The sequence below is a fragment of the Suillus paluster genome, assembly GCF_016628075.1.
Source record: "Suillus paluster strain FC165 chromosome Unknown EDB91scaffold_3, whole genome shotgun sequence".
NCBI classification, from domain to species: Eukaryota; Fungi; Basidiomycota; class Agaricomycetes; order Boletales; family Suillaceae; genus Suillus; species Suillus paluster.
This window is the reverse complement of record NW_024537563.1, coordinates 678,046-692,219: the sequence shown is the minus strand read 5'-3', so window position 1 is coordinate 692,219 and position 14,174 is coordinate 678,046. Positions and strand designations below refer to the sequence as shown.

General features: G+C 49.5%; 10 protein-coding genes across 10 annotated transcripts; 5 read left to right on the top strand and 5 right to left on the bottom strand.

Moving 5' to 3' along the window:
* Positions 1 to 507: 507 nt before the first annotated feature.
* EDB91DRAFT_1286349 (Alpha/Beta hydrolase protein) lies at positions 508 to 1,738 on the top strand (the record flags this gene model as incomplete). The annotated part of the gene is made up of 3 exons (XM_041324802.1): positions 508 to 571; positions 629 to 1,026; positions 1,083 to 1,738. 3 exons carry the CDS (start codon positions 508 to 510, stop codon positions 1,305 to 1,307), a joined length of 687 nt encoding a protein of 228 aa, XP_041183100.1. The 3' UTR covers positions 1,308 to 1,738.
* A 187-nt stretch (positions 1,739 to 1,925) lies between these two features.
* On the top strand, positions 1,926 to 2,796 carry EDB91DRAFT_1234163 (Alpha/Beta hydrolase protein; the record flags this gene model as incomplete). Its single annotated transcript, XM_041321179.1, has 3 exons — positions 1,926 to 2,052; positions 2,103 to 2,500; positions 2,557 to 2,796. The coding sequence occupies 3 exons, from the start codon at positions 1,926 to 1,928 to the stop codon at positions 2,794 to 2,796; spliced, it is 765 nt and encodes a 254-aa protein (XP_041183099.1).
* EDB91DRAFT_416345 (uncharacterized protein) lies at positions 2,742 to 4,543 on the bottom strand. The gene is made up of 5 exons (XM_041327197.1): positions 4,236 to 4,543; positions 4,064 to 4,189; positions 3,889 to 4,008; positions 3,769 to 3,840; positions 2,742 to 3,708 (listed from the first exon to the last, which is right to left on the bottom strand). Exons 1-5 carry the CDS (start codon positions 4,428 to 4,430, stop codon positions 2,866 to 2,868), a joined length of 1,356 nt encoding a protein of 451 aa, XP_041183098.1. The 5' UTR covers positions 4,431 to 4,543; the 3' UTR covers positions 2,742 to 2,865.
* A 725-nt stretch (positions 4,544 to 5,268) lies between these two features.
* On the bottom strand, positions 5,269 to 5,986 carry EDB91DRAFT_1234162 (uncharacterized protein; the record flags this gene model as incomplete). Its single annotated transcript, XM_041321178.1, has 5 exons — positions 5,269 to 5,338; positions 5,388 to 5,446; positions 5,501 to 5,559; positions 5,611 to 5,898; positions 5,959 to 5,986. The coding sequence occupies 5 exons, from the start codon at positions 5,984 to 5,986 to the stop codon at positions 5,269 to 5,271; spliced, it is 504 nt and encodes a 167-aa protein (XP_041183097.1).
* Positions 5,987 to 6,124: 138 nt separating this feature from the next.
* Positions 6,125 to 8,501, top strand: EDB91DRAFT_1215164 (uncharacterized protein; the record flags this gene model as incomplete). The annotated part of the gene is made up of 10 exons (XM_041320812.1): positions 6,125 to 6,250; positions 6,301 to 6,417; positions 6,465 to 6,531; positions 6,583 to 6,664; positions 6,713 to 6,806; positions 6,859 to 7,041; positions 7,095 to 7,221; positions 7,279 to 7,628; positions 7,678 to 8,233; positions 8,284 to 8,501. The coding sequence occupies 10 exons, from the start codon at positions 6,125 to 6,127 to the stop codon at positions 8,424 to 8,426; spliced, it is 1,845 nt and encodes a 614-aa protein (XP_041183096.1). The 3' UTR covers positions 8,427 to 8,501.
* EDB91DRAFT_1099727 (uncharacterized protein) lies at positions 8,502 to 10,434 on the bottom strand. Its single transcript, XM_041317145.1, has 3 exons — positions 9,870 to 10,434; positions 8,797 to 9,794; positions 8,502 to 8,744 (listed from the first exon to the last, which is right to left on the bottom strand). The coding sequence occupies exons 1-3, from the start codon at positions 10,359 to 10,361 to the stop codon at positions 8,693 to 8,695; spliced, it is 1,542 nt and encodes a 513-aa protein (XP_041183095.1). The 5' UTR covers positions 10,362 to 10,434; the 3' UTR covers positions 8,502 to 8,692.
* A 73-nt stretch (positions 10,435 to 10,507) lies between these two features.
* EDB91DRAFT_1099725 (uncharacterized protein) lies at positions 10,508 to 11,698 on the bottom strand. The gene is made up of 4 exons (XM_041317144.1): positions 11,306 to 11,698; positions 11,101 to 11,253; positions 10,885 to 11,051; positions 10,508 to 10,828 (listed from the first exon to the last, which is right to left on the bottom strand). Exons 1-4 carry the CDS (start codon positions 11,673 to 11,675, stop codon positions 10,631 to 10,633), a joined length of 888 nt encoding a protein of 295 aa, XP_041183094.1. The 5' UTR covers positions 11,676 to 11,698; the 3' UTR covers positions 10,508 to 10,630.
* Positions 11,699 to 11,837: 139 nt separating this feature from the next.
* Positions 11,838 to 12,626, top strand: EDB91DRAFT_1043199 (uncharacterized protein; the record flags this gene model as incomplete). Its single annotated transcript, XM_041313048.1, has 4 exons — positions 11,838 to 12,054; positions 12,109 to 12,296; positions 12,346 to 12,448; positions 12,502 to 12,626. 4 exons carry the CDS (start codon positions 11,838 to 11,840, stop codon positions 12,624 to 12,626), a joined length of 633 nt encoding a protein of 210 aa, XP_041183093.1.
* A 165-nt stretch (positions 12,627 to 12,791) lies between these two features.
* On the bottom strand, positions 12,792 to 13,605 carry EDB91DRAFT_1099723 (translational machinery component). The gene is made up of 2 exons (XM_041317143.1): positions 12,901 to 13,605; positions 12,792 to 12,851 (listed from the first exon to the last, which is right to left on the bottom strand). The coding sequence occupies exon 1, from the start codon at positions 13,553 to 13,555 to the stop codon at positions 12,905 to 12,907; it is 651 nt and encodes a 216-aa protein (XP_041183092.1). The 5' UTR covers positions 13,556 to 13,605; the 3' UTR covers positions 12,792 to 12,851; positions 12,901 to 12,904.
* A 148-nt stretch (positions 13,606 to 13,753) lies between these two features.
* On the top strand, positions 13,754 to 14,070 carry EDB91DRAFT_1044268 (ubiquinol-cytochrome C reductase; the record flags this gene model as incomplete). The annotated part of the gene is made up of 3 exons (XM_041313114.1): positions 13,754 to 13,793; positions 13,857 to 13,951; positions 14,017 to 14,070. Coding segments are annotated over 3 exons (189 nt in total), but the record flags the coding sequence as incomplete, so codon positions are not given.
* Positions 14,071 to 14,174: the final 104 nt, after the last annotated feature.

The following is a 14,174-nucleotide window of genomic DNA, read 5'->3' as shown; positions in this document are numbered from 1 at the left end:
TAACTACGAGCGTCCGGATGCTATCATGGACGCAATCCCGCTACCAAGAACAGAGCTATGAGCCGTACGAAGGAGAGGCAGTTTCCGCGGCGTAGTTTGTGTCTACAACATAGTCCGTTGTTCGTACATTGTCTTTTGTTCTCGGTTCACGCTTGCTAATTGCCTTTGAACGTACTTCCTATACATATTGAGTAATTCAATACATGCGAAGGTAAGTCCGAGTGCCCTAACATGCTCTTTACTGGCGGGCATCTGAGTTCCCTGTAAGTCCTTCTTCCTTCATGTCTTCGCCCAGGGTGTAACATCTATTCGCAAAGTTAACGATACAGTGCCTTGAATGGATCGCACTAGTAACATACAAACTCCGCTAAAAGCATTATATAAGTGAGAACTATGAACATTTCAAGTTGAGTACTAGTATTAATAGGCCAGACCTCACTATGACCACTGTCCCGTCTGCAAGTCGATGGGGATCCCCTACTGCAAGTAGGACAGCACTCCTCATACATGGCTTTAATTCATCTTCGCATACGTTCCACCGCGTTGCGTCGGCGCTCGCAGCCAAAGGCTGGTCTTCCTCGCTAGAGCCTTTTCATAGAGCTAATCACGATTCACGATAACATCATAGGATACTTGGTCGTTGCTCCTAATCTTCTTGGACATGCTCTGAGGAATCCTGGAGTTGACTTTCAAATGCAGACATTGGCAGACGACCTCTTGCCCTATCTTGAGGCTGCTGAGTATGACATCGTCATAGGCCACTCAATGGGCGGGCTTGTGGTATTATCGCTTCTCAAGTACCTGCCGAAAGCCAAACCCACTTCAGTCGTTCTCATCGACTCCTCTCTGGAAGTGACTGCAGAGCAGAGGGTGGATCGGACAGTTAAGTTTTTCGACGATGTCAGAACTAACCCCACCGTAGAAGATTATATGACATCGAATCCTCTATGGACGAGAGAGGATGCCATTTGGAGAGTGTTGGGAACCAAAGTTGGCAGGGTGACCAACTACAATGACCACGTCGATGTGAATTTGATTGCGAGTGGTGTTCCAGAGTCGACGGCGCTGATGGTTTGCTACAGGACAACGTGCCCTGGTCATTTTCACATTTGATCGCCGACAAGTCTGCTGCTGTCGCATTGACGATCTTGATCGCAGATCCACGACTCAATGGTTCTTCCAGGCTGGAGAGTGTCGCAAAAATCAAAGATGTTAGAACAGTGATCGTTCCAAGTGCCTCCCACTGGATACAGTATGAATTCCCAGACGTGATTGTTGAAGAGGCGCTAAGGAGTATCGAAGAGTAAGACGATGGATAGGAGTAAAGCCTGCATAGTCCCGATATTACATACCACCTTGATGTGTACTAGTAGTACGATGGTCATCTTCTTGATCCAACAGACGACCTCTAGACGGCATTTTGCAGCCCGTGTCTTCGTTTCGCAGCAAGCTGCGAGAGTGCTTCATAGGTGCACGAAGATCTAAAATGTACTTTTGCAGCGCTAGTGACACGTAGTAGAAGCCAGCGCTGCCTCTCGGACACAGTCCCCTATAGCCCCGTGAAGCGGCTTGCGCTATCTCGTTTTGGAGACCGAGTTCTCATTCGCTTGATTTCATCTACCAGAGTTGACGACGATATGCCCCGGTAGTTGTAGTTTTCGTATTTAAGCAGACGTGTCACGAGCCCCGAGTCCCGCTCAGTTTGCTGTCAGGTGCCCAAGTGCCGCAGGCCGGTTTCGCTCCATCAAGTGGTGATTCGTGGCATCTCTCAGGAGTCAGTAGAGGGGTGAGCATAGTGATATTTAGTATTTCTGGGTCAGGAATTAGACTGACAGGATTACCGTACGTCTTTTTCGAACTGCGCTAATAGTGAGTCTCAGATCATTGGAGTATTCCGAAATGATGGCCTTGACCTCACTATTAGTATGACCACTATCCCGTCCTCAAGTCAATGGGGATCCCCAACTGCAAGCAGGAGAGCACTCCTCATACATGGTTTTAATTCGTCTTCGCACACGTTCCACCGCGTTGCGTCGGCGCTCGCAGCCAAAGGCTGGTCTTCTTCGCTGGAGCCTTTTCACAGCGCTAATATAATATCATAGGATACTTGGTCATTGCTCCTAACCTTCTTGGACATGCTCTGAGGAATCCTGGAGTTGACTTTCAAATGCAGACATTGGCAGACGATCTCTTGCCCTATCTTCAGGCTGCTGAGTATGACATCGTCCTGGGCCACTCATTGGGCGGGCTTGTGGTATTATCGCTTCTCAAGTACCTGCCGAAAGCCAAACCCACTTCAGTCGTTATCATCGACTCCTCTCTGGAGTTAACCGCAGAGCAGATGGCGAATATGAGAGTTATGTTTTCCAGCGATGTCAAAGCCAACCCCACCGCGGAAGATTATATGGCATTGAGTCCTCTATGGACGAGAGAGGATGCCATGTGGAGAGTGTTGGGAACCTCCATCAGCAGGGTGACCAACTCCGATGGCTACATCGATGTGAGTTTGAGTGCGAGTAGTGTTCCAGAGTCGACGGCGCTGATGGTTTGCTACAGGACAATGCGCCCTGGTCATTTTCACATTTGGTCGCCGACAGGCCTGCAGCTGTCGCATTGACGATCTTGATCGCAGACCCGCGACTCAATGGTTCTTCCAAGCTGGAGAGTGTCGCAAAATTCAACGATGTCAGAATAGTGATCGTTCCAAATGCCTCCCACTGGATACAGTATGAATTCCCAGACGTGATTGTTGAAGAGGCACTAAGGAACACCGAAGAGCAAGACGATGGGCAGTAAATACTGCATGATCCCAACATCACATATTACCTTGATGTAGAAGAATCCAACCCTGAATGAATGTTAGCTTTAATTGACGAAAACCTCTGCATCTTCATCCCATCCCAATGTCTCTGTAGCAATTCCAAGCTGCCGGAGCATCGTACCCATGGTATTCCTTGCTTGCTCGTCATCTTCTGAGTGGATCTTGTTGATATAGCCTTCGTCCAAGAGATTCTCTGTAGCAGTATCCATCTCGTTCTCTGGACAGCCTTCGTGTTTGACGCCAGGGGAGTCCCAACCCCAGTTCTGGTCCCGGGAGCCCACTTTGCCCTTGCTTGCGCCCCCATCCCACCCCCAAGTTCCGTTGAAACCGTTCCCATTACCTCGTGACCCGTCTCCCTTGTTCGCAGAATCATTCACCAAATCCCAAAGCTCATACGCGACCTCCCTCCCTGCTTCTGTCCATTTCTTGACAAGCCCAACGAGTGTCTTCTCCTCGTCGTTCTCTTTCACTTTAACCGCGCGCCTAAGAAGTTGTAATTTCCTTTCTAGCGACTGGACCGTAGGCGTCAGTCGAATGGACGATCCTCTACCGGACGATGCAGAAGCAGAAGAGCTTAACGGAGATTTGAATTGTGACGCCGCTTTGAGAGTGCGAACTCTTGTCTTAGCTGGTGTTACGGATGGAGCTGCATGGGCATGCTGTAATTTCCGAGGTGTGATAGGCAATTTTGGAGCTGGTGGTGGAGCCAGAAGAACCAATAAAGGATTCTTAGCCTTGGACAGATCCTCCGATGGTGTATTTTCATCCTTATTCAGGATCAAAGGTGAACGAAACGGAGCGATGAGTTTCTTGAACTGCTGCTGCTGAGACGCCAAGGTAGCGCGCTTTGGAGCTGGTGGCAGATAGACTTTACCATCGTGCGTTTTCTGGAGGCGTACTCGAGTAAATTACGGCGCATCGTAGAGAAGAGAAACCATTCTAGTTACCATGCGTTTAGCCGACCGGGTGTCTTCCAGGCTTGGAGGTACGTCCTTGGCATGCAGGGGAAGGGTTTCGACCTAATCAAGCATTCAAGTCGGCAAATTTGATAGAGCGTTCTAGTCTACCTGTTCTTCCGACCACGGTCGCTTCTGCGGCAACGGGTTGACCTCCTGCTCCTGGTTGTCGTAAGGGCCCTTGTTAGTTTGGGGACTTCCCCCCTGAATGATGAGATGTTCGAGCTTGTGCTATTTGTCCATGCGGTTTAACGTAGCTGGATTTCCGAAGAAAATAATTACAAACCTTCTCTTGCTGGTAATCTGCGTCAGTATGATCGTCGTCATTTTCACAAGGCTCTTCCACGGTATCTGGGTGGATCACATCTGGAGGACTGATTAGATCTTGATCGTCTGATTCCATTATCATAGCCTTGAACTTGTCAGCAGAGACGCAACGAGAATCACGACGCATATACCCTGTCTTCAACTTTGTAATCATCTCCAGTTTCGATGAGCGACGACTGAGATGAGGCAAACGGGGACGAAGAAAAAATCTGTGGAGGACTGGAGCTGGGAGGCAAAGAAGACGATAGTGCGTTATCTAGTGGGGAGTTCAATGGTGCTTCTTCATCTACTTCACATGGCTGAAGGACAGGTAACTGAGTTGTCATGCCGCTGGGTTGACGACGGATTATCTGTAGGTCGCTCGTGTCGACGTCGACCAATTCTACATGGGGAGTATATCTCCACGAGGTAAAAGGAGGGAGAGATGCATTGGGGGTCTGTATTTTGCGTTAGCTAGCTCCAGATAGCAACACAAGTATGTACGCCTACTTCATCTGTTTGAAGTGTTCCCTCGTTGGTGGTAGTACCGGACGGCGCTGCTAAAAATGAGGGATTCGTCGCAGGATCTGCGACGTGAATGGGGGGGAAAGATCCTAGTTTATCGTAAAGTAAATGCACTCCGTAGCATTGGCTAAGACAAAGTACCTGTATCGTGTTCAGGATCATTCAGGTCACTGGAATGTGGGGGTAGAGGGGAGAAGTCGGAAGGCAGCTGTGATGCAGGTGACTCTTCAGCCAACTATGCATATATACCCATGAATCAGTAATTTGTCAAGCAAAAAGAGACCAAAAACTTGCCTCGTGGTTTTCCGAGAGCGGCTTGTCCTGCGCACATAATGAGTCAACAGGAACCTGGATGTATGCGCGTGATGTCGCGCTAATGTCATCATGGGAGTCATTGGAAGTAAGAGCATCAGTAAGTTCTGTCGTTGGTTGTTCAGCAGTTGTCTCCATATCTAAAGCAATGAAAATATGTGACTGTAGGGTAATGAGCACTGCACTAGTGGTGAAGAGATATTCAAGACGCGTCTCATCAAGACCACGAGAATGGTCACGTGCTCATGAAGTAGCCAGCTATATTTGGATCGCGAGCTTGCAGTCACACAATATTAATATTGAAGACAAGGGTAAAGAAATACGGTCTTTTAACAAATCCAGGGAGGACTACTTTCGCAGAGAGCGGACACGTGGATCACCCCGTTCCGAGCGTTTTCGCAGTTTCTCTTGCCTTTTGCTGAGCGTTTCCTTCTCGCCGCCCCCCTTCAGCAGCGCTCGCACTGGACCGACCGAGCATCGGCCCAATAAAGTTACTCCACAGCTTGTACCCGGCGTACGATGGGATCTGGTAAGGCAAGATTAGTTTGTAACCATATGATCAGGGAACACATGCACTCACAATGAGGTAAAACCACCAGAACCAGTCCCCAAAAGCCCCACTGCCGATTTGACATGCCCCTGGACACAGACCATGTGTTCAACCGAGCCGTTAGAGTGGTATTAACTCACAAGTGACATAAAGTATATCGAAACACCATTCTGTTACTCCCGGTTGATTAAGGTCTTCTCCAGGGGATATAAGTGCTCCAGTTGTCGGGTCTCGCCTTGTGGTGCCCATCCTTTCGAGATAGCGTGAAAGGAACAAGGCAGGGAGATATGTCACGAAGTAGATTGCCAGCGAGCCTTTGGATGGAGGAAGAGAGCTTCGCCGGAATAAAAGACGGAAGAATACAGAGAGTATGGTTGGGATGAACATTCCGAGCCTTAGATTTCGGAGGGCCTGCTCATTTTGTAGCGCTAGAAAAGAAAAGTTGTAAGTTTTCAAAAAGAACGTCGAGTTGTGCGATGAAATCGTACCAATGCGCTTTGCTGCACCGTGAGCCATGATGGTGGATGGCCTACAAGCGTGTTGAACCCATTTTGTGCACGCGTCCCTAAATTAGCTCCCGCGTCGTGCTTCAAATTCTAGGCGTCATGAACTCGAAGTCACCATCTCATTGGACGACACTATCTTGAGCTCATGATGGCGCAGGCAAATTGCTCAGAGACTGTGAAAGAGGCCGTCCAGGCCAACAAGGACCACCAACACGCCTTAAAAGTATATACCGAAAGACTCGAGGCAGAGCTTCACACTGTAGACAAACTCCTGGTGTGTCTTCTACGCATTTCCCGCTGACTCGGCTTCAATAATGTTCCTAGGAAACTGCCGATGCTGATCTAGACGGCGAACCAGATATCGATGTTGGAGGCTACGTCCTCATCCCAGGCTCCGTCAAGGCATCTGGACTCTTGACACCGAATGAATTGCTTTCAGAGGTAATAATCGTACCCTTTTTTTCTCCTGCTGCTGACGCTTTTTCCAGAACTCTCCGTTCTATGAGGAGGCTGCACGACGTAGTCGATATCTCAGCTTGACAGAGGTTCATTCCAGTGTGTTATTTGAGGTATTTCGCTATTCACCCCCCTGATTCGTAGCTGCAGTGACCAAAAAGGACCTTGAAACTCTGAGGGAAGCTGTGAGGACCGAAAACTACCGCATGCACGCTCTGGATGCTCAAAGGAGGTTCGTCTAGCTCTACGTATGAGATGGCCTTCCCAATTTCTCCTCCAGAGGCAATCCTGTTTTTGCAAGTTTGAGTGATCAACCACAAAACTATCTCGAGCTGAATAAAGAGGGCCTTGATTGGGATCGCATCGCAGAGAAGGTACGTTTAGAAACCTAATAGCCATAACTCGTTGTTGACATGCTTGCGCTAGGTTTCTTCAGCATCCATGTATACGCGTACACCAAGAGAGTGCGAGATACGCTGGCTGGGCGAGCAGCACCCAGATTTCAATCATGGTCCTTGGACAGAAGACGAAATCACCAAACTCAAAGAAATCGTCGCCGAATACGGAGACGAACAAGTGGACTGGGAGGCAGTGGTGGATAAACTCGGGGTACGTCTACTTTTCTAACTGACAGGAAAATAACGACGATATACACATGATAGACTAAACGAACGCCGCTGGACTGCATGATACATGGCACGACGCGAAAGATTCATCTGTGGACCCCGGAGTCTGACGAGCTTCTGTTGAAAGCTGTTGCTACTTTTGGTCACGATAACTGGTCTGTAGGTGTGTGTATTCCGACATTACGGACTTGTGTACGCGCTCATAAACTCTACTGTACAGTTGCCTGTCAAGTCTCCGAAGATGCTACCCCTGGCCAGTGCCAGAACCGCTATCAACGCACTGTTGACCCTGCTCTAAAGCACAAAGCATGGTCCGATGAAGAGGACTCGCGTTTGCGTCTCGCAGTCCAAGCGCATGGTACTTCCTGGGTGGATGTCGCATCGTTTGTGCCAGGTCGTCATAATGATCAGTGTCGTGATAGATGGAATGATATCCTTAACCCTACGGTAACCAAAGGGAAATGGACCGAAGAAGAAGACCGGGATCTTTTGGCCGTAGTACAGCGAATAGGGATTTCAAGCTGGAAGGAGATCAGCAATCAGCTGGGCAATGGACGCACCGATAGCATGGTAACGTTCACCCCTTCAGAGACCTACGTCTCTTACTTTTGGCTTTTAGTGTCGAAACAGGTATAATACTCTCCAACGGCCAAAGCCAACCAAGATGCAACCTCAAACAGCAACTTTCAGCGTAATCGCTCAACCGTCGATGGACATCGCAGCAGAGTCTCGAAAGAGAAAAGCATTAACCCCTGCTGACGAGTCCACGAATGAATTCGTGCCCTCTGAGGATGCGCCAGAGCCTAGAACGGCAGGTATACATGTAACCACGCGGACGGCTGATTCGGCCATAATGTTCCTTGATCCGGTCATCAGCGTCGATCCTGAAACTCACAAGAAACGCACCCGAGAAGTTCTAGGGATGGCCAGCAGCAAGACATCGGCAAAGGCGAAGTCAAAGACAAAGAATTCTGTCGCTACAACCACCCCCGAGGACGTTGGCGATCCATCTGCATCTACCAAAAGAGGCGGAAGAAAGAAAAAAGCTCATATACAACCTGCATCCGAAGAAATGCCAGTCAAGAAGGCTCCCCGTCCTAGAGCCCGACCCATCCGCACCAACAAGGATGCCGCGCCTGGTACTATGGTTTTGGATTTAGGGCCTTCCATCTCAGGTACGTGCTCGTGCTACCACATTGTTTTTAAATTTTTCACGCGCCAGCAGTGAACCACAGTGGGACTACAGAGAGCAACGGTCAAGCTGGGCCAAGCACTCTGAATCCTGGAGGCCCTGAACTTGTGGTCCAGTGCTGTCATGTTAGTGAAATGGGCTTACGACCGCCGTCGCCGTCGCATCGAATGGGATAGGTGCTCCTGAATGTTGAGGTTTCATAACGATATCTTTTTCTCCGTCCAAAAGTATTCATGAGCCTGAAATGATACAATGTGCTTGAGCCTAAATGATACACTGTGTCATAGTACACGAATAGACGGTATTTCAACCGTGAAGTCAATCAAATCGTATGATAAAGTTCATTCCTTGACACTCCGTGCTCCTGTGTCTCGATTAATATCTGGCTCTGGTCGACCCGTCTACATGTTACACGCCACCCACTGGTATACAGGGCTTCTCATCAAAACACAGGCGGGAACATTACTAGACTGCTAGCGCGATGTCCCTTGTAACTATAGAAAGGGTGAGTACAATGCTCATCGACCCCATACGTTGATGACTGACCCTGGATACTTTGCATCAACACACTGCCGGCAATCATCCCAGTTCCGTGTGCAATCCCTGCACATGGGGGACGAGCACGTTTTGCATGAATACTCCGCCTCAGTCCATCTACACCGATCACAATAGCAGTGACCACAACTCGAGCACCTCGCCAAGCGGGGCACACAGTCGTCACAAATATGACGACGGCATATCCCGCACTTCTCAGTGAACCGCGGACAGTGGATTTGACGCTGTTCCGCATCAGTCTCAGTCTCCGACTCCTCTTCTATGCAGTCATCGCACTGCCGTGTGCTGCTGCAAACCGTACAGCTCTGTATGTACGCGCACCAGTCCTGGCAATACACGACTTTGCAGCTTGGGCAATCGACGAAAGGCGTTCCGGATGTGTCGGCTGAGCAGAGTCCGCATAGCCATGTCCGTGAACATGCGCATGTACGACCTCCTGGTGCACAGTCTGAGCAGACCATGTCTCGGAAGCGATTGCGATTACGGGACCAGCAGTAAACGTTACCACAGCGGCGCCATGCTGAGGCATGGCCCTGGCGAACACAGTCACGACAAGGAGCGATCCTTGGAGGATGTTCGTGATCGGCTGAGTGGTGGTCGTCTTCCGTATCTGTGTCTTTAGTAGGATAAATAATTTCATATGCAGTGTGGTTAGGTCTGCGGTTCCATTGCGCGTCGCCTTCAGGCCGTCCAACACACCAACTCAATGACTCCATGCAATACCACTGAGAGCATGTTGGACACTGGCCTGCTGCGGGAGAGTGAGGTGTTGCGCAGGGAACGCAGAGGAACTCCCGGTCGTGATAAGAGCAGCCCACGACGGAGACAATGGGAGATGCCTTGCAATCAGAATTCTCGCATGCGTGCACTCCGCAGACACGACATCGGATAAGGTCCTGGGAGCATAATGGGCATGTAACAGTGAGGGCATCGTGTTCCAGCACCTCCGGATCTACAAGGTCCATCTCCACAAGACGCCGCAAGAAAACCTAAAGTGCATGAGATTATCATGGAGACTGCGAAAGTCTGGGGTCCCTAGGGAATGCAACGAGTTCCACACTTACGATTGCGTTCTTTTTGCGACGTTCTTGTTCTTGCTTCCTCTTAGCCTCGTGCTCCTGCCTTCGCGACTCTTCATCCTTTTTCCACTCATTCACTTGTTCGATTACGAAAGTCTTCAAATCATTCTGTACGTCCTCGTCCGCGGGCAATGGAAAGTCAGGGATGCTCTCGGAGCCCTGTGTGACATCCCTTACCACCATATGATTCAGATCGACTGAGAAGCATATGGTCTTCTGGCGTGACAAGGGATCGAGCCTGGAAAGATGAAGACCAGAATGCTCCAGGGCGGTGGTAGTAGCATTCAAGATTGCAAGGAAGGACGAGTGTGAGGGTAGCATCTCATCCGGGGTGACCACACCGTCTACGCTATCGCGACTAGCGAGAGCCTTTGCAATCTCCACGATCTTGGAATAGATCGGGTGGTCAGCTCCGACATGGCGGAACTGCATAGTATTTAGTTTATGGATTGTGATGTTAATGACCGGAGGTGGCATGTCAATGGTGGTCAGATAATAATGAGAGCGTACTTTCCAGGAGCTTGATCATACACGGTGCTAAGACAAAGGCTTTACGTCAAGGAAGAACCTTGGAGCAATCAATTAAGGTAAGGTTATCAACAGGCCAGGCCTTTACATAATACTCCATGTTGCCATCCAGAGCACTGGAGACAGGCTCATTGCAATTCCGTACGAAGTTTATTCGATTCAAATAAAACAGGATGATACGCCCGATACGAGGTCTAAGTATAAACAGAATCAAATGGTTAAGCAGAAACCTTCCACCGTTTCCGCGGGTACGTGGAAGCTTCCCAGTTGACGATATGACCCAACAATTCGCCATCTTCTTGTCCGAGGTTATCCTCCGTAGCCGTGAGCAGATTCTTCAAAGACTCCTGAACCAGTCCTGCAGTCTTGAGCTTCCTTTCGAGTGAGGGAAGCGCAGCTTTTTTAGGAGGAGAGGCCTTTGAGAAATAGTTTAGTTCAGTTGATACACCTACAGACAAGCTAATCGACGTACTGGTGTTCTGAGATACGTATGTTTTGGTGGTAATGCAGGGAAATGGGTTGGAAGCTGGCGTAGAGTCCCTGGCACAGCGGGTGGTGCATTCTCATCGTCTGAAGGAAGGAGTTCGGGTGACGGCGATCGTGAAGGGGGCAGTTCGAAAATTGGTTCGGCTGGTTCAGCTGGACGCACAGTCAGATATTCAAGTTGACATGACTCGACATCACGTACCAGAATACTTTGCAAACTCTACAGCGACAGTGCGCAGGTCTTTGGTTTTCAGATCTCGCTCTTCGCAAGCCAGTAACACATCCTTTGCTATAGGTATTGCGCGATTGGCAAGGGTGGCGTACTGGTGAGCACGTTCATATAGTTTCTGAACGACTGCTCTCTGAGATGTGAGCTCAGTAAATGGAGAAAGTGAAGGGCTGCGTACAGGCTACGACTTCCATCTCTAGCCTCTTCAACGCAGGGGGTTCGATTGTATCATATTCCGAGGTTTTCAGCTGGGCAAGGATGAGCCGCTGCACCTCTTTTGAAGCTATTTCTGGAGAGATAGCTGGTATGATCTCAGCGACTGCCACGCTCGGTTGACCTGGAGGTTGAACATTGAACTGATAAGCCGAGGCCGCTGCTGGTGGCGGGGGGAATCGAGGGGGGTAATGTGCTGCTGCTGGCTGGAGTAGCTGGGGCGGTCCTGAACCAGTTGCGTATACTATGGGGTAAGGCTGCTGATAAGTACCATAGGTTTGCTGATAGGGAACGAAATTTGACATGGTAGCTTGTTGGAAAGCCGGATTGGTCATTTACCCGTCCCACATGATTTTGCAGGATGATCTTTGTCTTATGCGCTGTGCCGGACGGCACCGATAGCTGAGCGCCTCGTTTGCGCAACTTTCTTCTTCATGTTCACCTCACTGACTTCTCTATTTCGTTTCCTTACAATGGGGGATACAGCACGAGAGATCATGGAGCACCCAGCTGCTCCGTGCGAGACAGAGTCTTCCGGCAAGAGTAGATCAGATGTCGTGGAGCCTGCCGTCCCAGACGAAACTGTGACCTTCCGCACGAGTAGGCCAGATATCGTTGGGCCCGATGTCCCAGAAGACCCGTTCCCAATTAAATTGTCTGGTCCTGTACAACATGGTTTCGGTAGGGGGGGCAAAGACCTCGGATGTCCGACTGGTATGTTATCAATCTGAATCTTATTCGAGTTGAATCGATTGATGAAATCTATAGCAAATCTTCCTGATGACTCCCTCCCACCCATGATCGATGCTGCAAAGACCGGAGTCTATTATGGCTATGCTCAAATCACCCCTCCCGAGGGCTCATCATCATCGTTATTTGACCAAGACACCTGCGTCTTGCCCATGGTCATGAGCTTTGGGTGGAATCCTTTCTACAAAAATGAGCGCATGACTGCAGTAAGTCTTCTTCTGGCTTATCTGAACTGTCCTGAATCACGACGTGCAGGAAATTCACCTATTGCACGAGTTTAAGAGCGATTTTTATGGATATGATATGAAGTCTTTGGTGTTGGGATATATCCGTCCAGAACTGCAGTATACTTCACGAGGTGCGGTCACCCTTTCACCTGTTTCACCTATGCTGACGACTTTCTGTTCATAGAAGCACTTATAGATGACATAGAGGTCGACAAGAAGGTCGCACTCAAGTCCTTGGCAAGGCCAGGATATGAGAAGTTCACGTCGGACCCATTCTTCACGATCACTAGCGGAGCACCAAACATTTAGAGCAATGTAGAGGAAATGATCGTACTATGATCATCACACACAGAAGTCTCGCCAGCGCTGACACGCGTTGTGCTGTAGAGCTAGAATCAATGATATTGCCATTGGCTAGATACCACAGATCCGTGTAGACACTCCTGTCTGTAATGCAATGCTGTGAAGAGGAACCAGTGGACTGTGGATGCACCAACTTGTGCAACTCTGCTCGGGAGTGTGCCCTGCAAACAACTATAATTTACTCAGTGGACACAAAGTGGTGTGAACTGAAGCTGCGCACAATACTATAGTCGTCTTGCTTTCTTCGCCCTCGTCCCTCCGATCTTTATAGGTGTCCTATCCTCAATCACCACCACCGACGACCGGATATTGTCCCCCTCAGAAGTCATGAACGCCTTCTGCACCGCTTCTCTCCCCCACCCGAACCCTTTAAACTTCAGCGCAAGGGTGACAGGCGACACACCACCATCCTTCAAGTTCGGATTTGTGATTTCTTCTTCGATGCGCTTAAAAGCGCGCACAGCGCATTGATATCCCGCTTCATAGCTGCTCTTATTCGCTCCCTTGAAACTGCACGAGCCACTCGTCCACCATCCATTCTTCACGAGTTTGCCGGACGGATATGTGAGGACGACGCGACAATTGTTGTGGGTGGTGTATACGTGAAGGTGGTAAGGTTTTGGACGCTCCACGATGTCCTTCTTTGCTTCCCTCTGCATAATTGCAGTCACAGGGTTGTAGTATGTATTTGGGCCCACTGGAGGTTTGTCTAGTGCAGGAGCAGTCGAGTCTTCGCCTCCCCACATGTCATCGACGAGGCTGGTCCCGAAAGTGGCAGATCTCGAGAAAACCGCATTTTCGTGCAGGCGAGCATGATGCAGAGACTGTCGTGCAAGATTGAGCACTGATGGTCGCAATTGAGCGAGTAAGACCATGTCTAATGCTTGAGTTGAGTGGACGCAGAAATTATTGTAAGACGCGCCTGAGGATCGTGGGAAAGCAAAGTCCGCCGCATTTTCGGATTGCACCGGGACCACCTTCTCCATCCAACTCGCTGCTCACAAAAAACTATGGCTGTAAGTCTAATGCATAGTCGACAGCAATGACACGACGCTAAATGTGGCTCATTCCAGCTCGCCAACGCGTTCTACAACACCTTCGTGAAGCGCAACAGTATGTGACCCGATCCTCTATATGGCTCATGGTACAGCTCAATTAACCACGTCGAACCTCCAGGCGTCTTCGTCACTTCTATTTTCGCCGGAGCCTTTGCGTTCAACGTAGGCTTTGATGTCGCTGTGACCACTTTCTGGGACCGTTGGAACCAGGGGGTGAGTACCTGACATATCGTTAACGCCGCCTATTTGCTGACTCTGTCTTTACTTGCATGATTTAGAAACAATGGAAGGACGTTCGCTCGAAGTACATTCAGGAGGATGCGGACTCATAGTTTTGTCCCGGTTAGCCACCGACCTCCATTCATAATGATTATTTTCCTCAAATAGACTTCTTCCTGGAATTGACTGTTGGAATGCGCTAGAACTTGGCTAGAAC